The sequence below is a fragment of the Branchiostoma floridae genome, chromosome 9 (assembly GCF_000003815.2).
Source record: "Branchiostoma floridae strain S238N-H82 chromosome 9, Bfl_VNyyK, whole genome shotgun sequence".
Classification (NCBI taxonomy): domain Eukaryota; kingdom Metazoa; phylum Chordata; class Leptocardii; order Amphioxiformes; family Branchiostomatidae; genus Branchiostoma; species Branchiostoma floridae.
In genome coordinates this window covers 7691986-7694195 of record NC_049987.1, presented here as the reverse complement: position 1 = coordinate 7694195, position 2210 = coordinate 7691986, and the positions used below count along the sequence as shown (strand labels likewise).

Below are 2210 nucleotides of genomic sequence, written 5' to 3'. Positions count from 1 at the left end.
ACACACAAGACTACTGCTACAAAAGTTTATCCGCTTGGTTTCGGGAGTGGGGATATAGATGTGAATCAAGTAGAGAAGCATGCAACCTGCATGAGTAAAATATGGAAACAACAATACATACATATGAATCAGAGTTTAGAACATTCAGTTCAGTTCAGATATATGACACTCATAATGACATAGCACTTCCATTGAACTTCGGATTTGCTTTATTTCAGATGAAGAAATGATCGCTGACCCTCCTCCTGAAAGTGTAGAGACTCTGAGAGACCCCCTTCCTGAAAGTGTAGAGACTCTGAGAGAACAGCTCACAAAAGTACAAGAGGAGAAATGTAAGTTGGAACAGTTTTGCGAGTCCCTTCAAAGTGAAGCTGACAACCTTAGGGAAGAACGTGATCACCTTCAAGAACAAATCAAGAAATCATCAACATCAGCCTCCAATCTCACAGATGCAAAATGCAAGCTCTTCACTGGAATACCTACTGTTGCACTGTTTATGTTTGTGTTTAGACTTGTTAGTGATTTCATTGCTCCTCTAAAGTCCATGTGTCAGCAGGATCAAATACTCATGACTCTCATGAAGTTGAGACTAGGCCTCAAAAATGCTGATCTAGCTTTGAGATTTAGTGTTTCTGCCTCCACAGTTTCAAAAGTCATAAACCGTTGTATTCCAATCAAGGATGCTGTCTACACTAACACTAGTAACAGGGACTTTGGCTGGATGACAAGACCTGTATACCACAGGGGGAAGCGTCTCTGTGTTGACATCTGACTCATCTTCTGATGCTGTGTCTGTGTCCTCCTCCTCTTTAATGACAGCACTGGCAGTGGGACACAGCTTCCTCAGTTGTGAGAAAGCAGAAGCGGCCTCTTCTTCACTGAGTGGTGGCACATCACACTGCGGCTTCCGGCGCGCCTTCTTGATCTGGACTCCATGTTTAGGGTGCGAAAAGTCCATGTCCTCAGCCCTTTGTGGATCAACCTGAAAGAAATAATCCACAAAATGAATTATCAATAATATATGTGAGAAAAAGCATTATACAGTGGCCATGTCAGATATTACACTTTACAAAGAGGAACATCTTAGCCTGCAGTCCAACCTTGTTGTGCTTTAGTTCGCTCCCAAAGGTCGCTACCCCATGGCATTAACGGGGTAGCCACCGTTGGGAGTGGACTAAAGCACAACAAGGCTGGACTCCAGGCTAGGAACATCTACTATATTGCTGTAAATCTATAGTGTAGTGCTATATATTGTGAATTGGATACATGTAAATGCCACATGATTTTGTAGAAGCAAAGAAATCCATTCATTAATGTAAGTTATAACAGTCTACTTAGGCAAAAAAATTGTAGACATTGAAAAAAATTCTACTCAATTATAATGCCCAAATATGAACAGACCTTATCTTTGTAATATTTGTTCCACACGGCCTTTCTGCTGGTGCATGACGTCCGTTTTTCCTGAAGAGACCTGGAGGCCTCCACTGCGAACAGCAGTGCAGCCACATGGCTGCAGACCTCTCCCAATCTACATTGAAATATAACAAAAAATGAGTATACATTATAGGTACTATAGTCAGGAGCAATTTTAGAGTTAATGGTAAAAGGAACGGATAAGTTGGCCAGCTTCACAGTACAATGAAAGATTTGCCTTATCTTCTCATTATGGAAGTCTCTGTGATATTTGAATATTTCTACTATATACACATTTCTTTTAGCATTATCTACATCTACATGATGATATGTGTTAGTATACTCACTCTCAGGAACTGTTGATAACTCCAAATTACCTAGAAAACGAAACACATCAACAAGTAAAACCTGCAACAAGAACATCAACAAGAAGAAATGCATTTGCAACAGGTACAAATACAACTGGAAACCATCAAGCACAAGAACATGAACCAAGGAAAAAAATTAAGACAGTTATCTTGCCACATACAAACTGCATGGTCGCTCCTCCCTGGAAATATACGGAGGAACATTTACAGGTGAGTACTAGTTTGACTTTCATTATTTCTAAAACTGTTTCTTGCCATGGACCTCATCTGACGAGAACACTGTTAGATAAAAATGTGACTTTTTGGATATGATGGTCAATGCAGTTATATTACCTACCCTGCCATACAAGTGCAGTGAGCTGCCATGACATAACCCTCTTTTTTGGTCCAACACACCCATGGGGTTGTGAGGAGTCTCTGTTACTCTCT

General features: G+C 40.5%; 1 protein-coding gene across 4 annotated transcripts; it reads right to left on the bottom strand.

Moving 5' to 3' along the window:
* Nucleotides 1-499: 499 nt before the first annotated feature.
* LOC118423113 lies at nucleotides 500-2179 on the bottom strand. 4 transcript variants are annotated; one of them, XM_035831112.1, is made up of 5 exons: nucleotides 2119-2178; nucleotides 1943-1963; nucleotides 1761-1790; nucleotides 1402-1528; nucleotides 680-982 (listed from the first exon to the last, which is right to left on the bottom strand). In XM_035831112.1, the coding sequence occupies exons 1-5, from the start codon at nucleotides 2150-2152 to the stop codon at nucleotides 844-846; spliced, it is 351 nt and encodes a 116-aa protein (XP_035687005.1). In that variant the 5' UTR covers nucleotides 2153-2178; the 3' UTR covers nucleotides 680-843. The 4 variants fall into 4 exon arrangements, with proteins under 4 accessions (XP_035687003.1, XP_035687004.1, XP_035687005.1 ...); XM_035831110.1 differs by having other exon boundaries at nucleotides 500-982; nucleotides 1402-1790; XM_035831113.1 differs by lacking the exon at nucleotides 1943-1963 and having other exon boundaries at nucleotides 2119-2179.
* Between the last annotated feature and the right edge of the window lie 31 nt (nucleotides 2180-2210).

Coding starts and splice junctions, on each gene's coding strand:
- LOC118423113 (XM_035831110.1), bottom strand. CDS start 2,152: ATGTCATGGCAGCTCACTGCACTTGTATGGCAGG. Junction 1,791..1,942: donor GAGGAGCGACCATGCAGTTT/GTATGTGGCAAG, acceptor TTCGTTTTCTAG/GTAATTTGGAGTTATCAACA. Junction 983..1,401: donor ACAAATATTACAAAGATAAG/GTCTGTTCATAT, acceptor TATTTCTTTCAG/GTTGATCCACAAAGGGCTGA.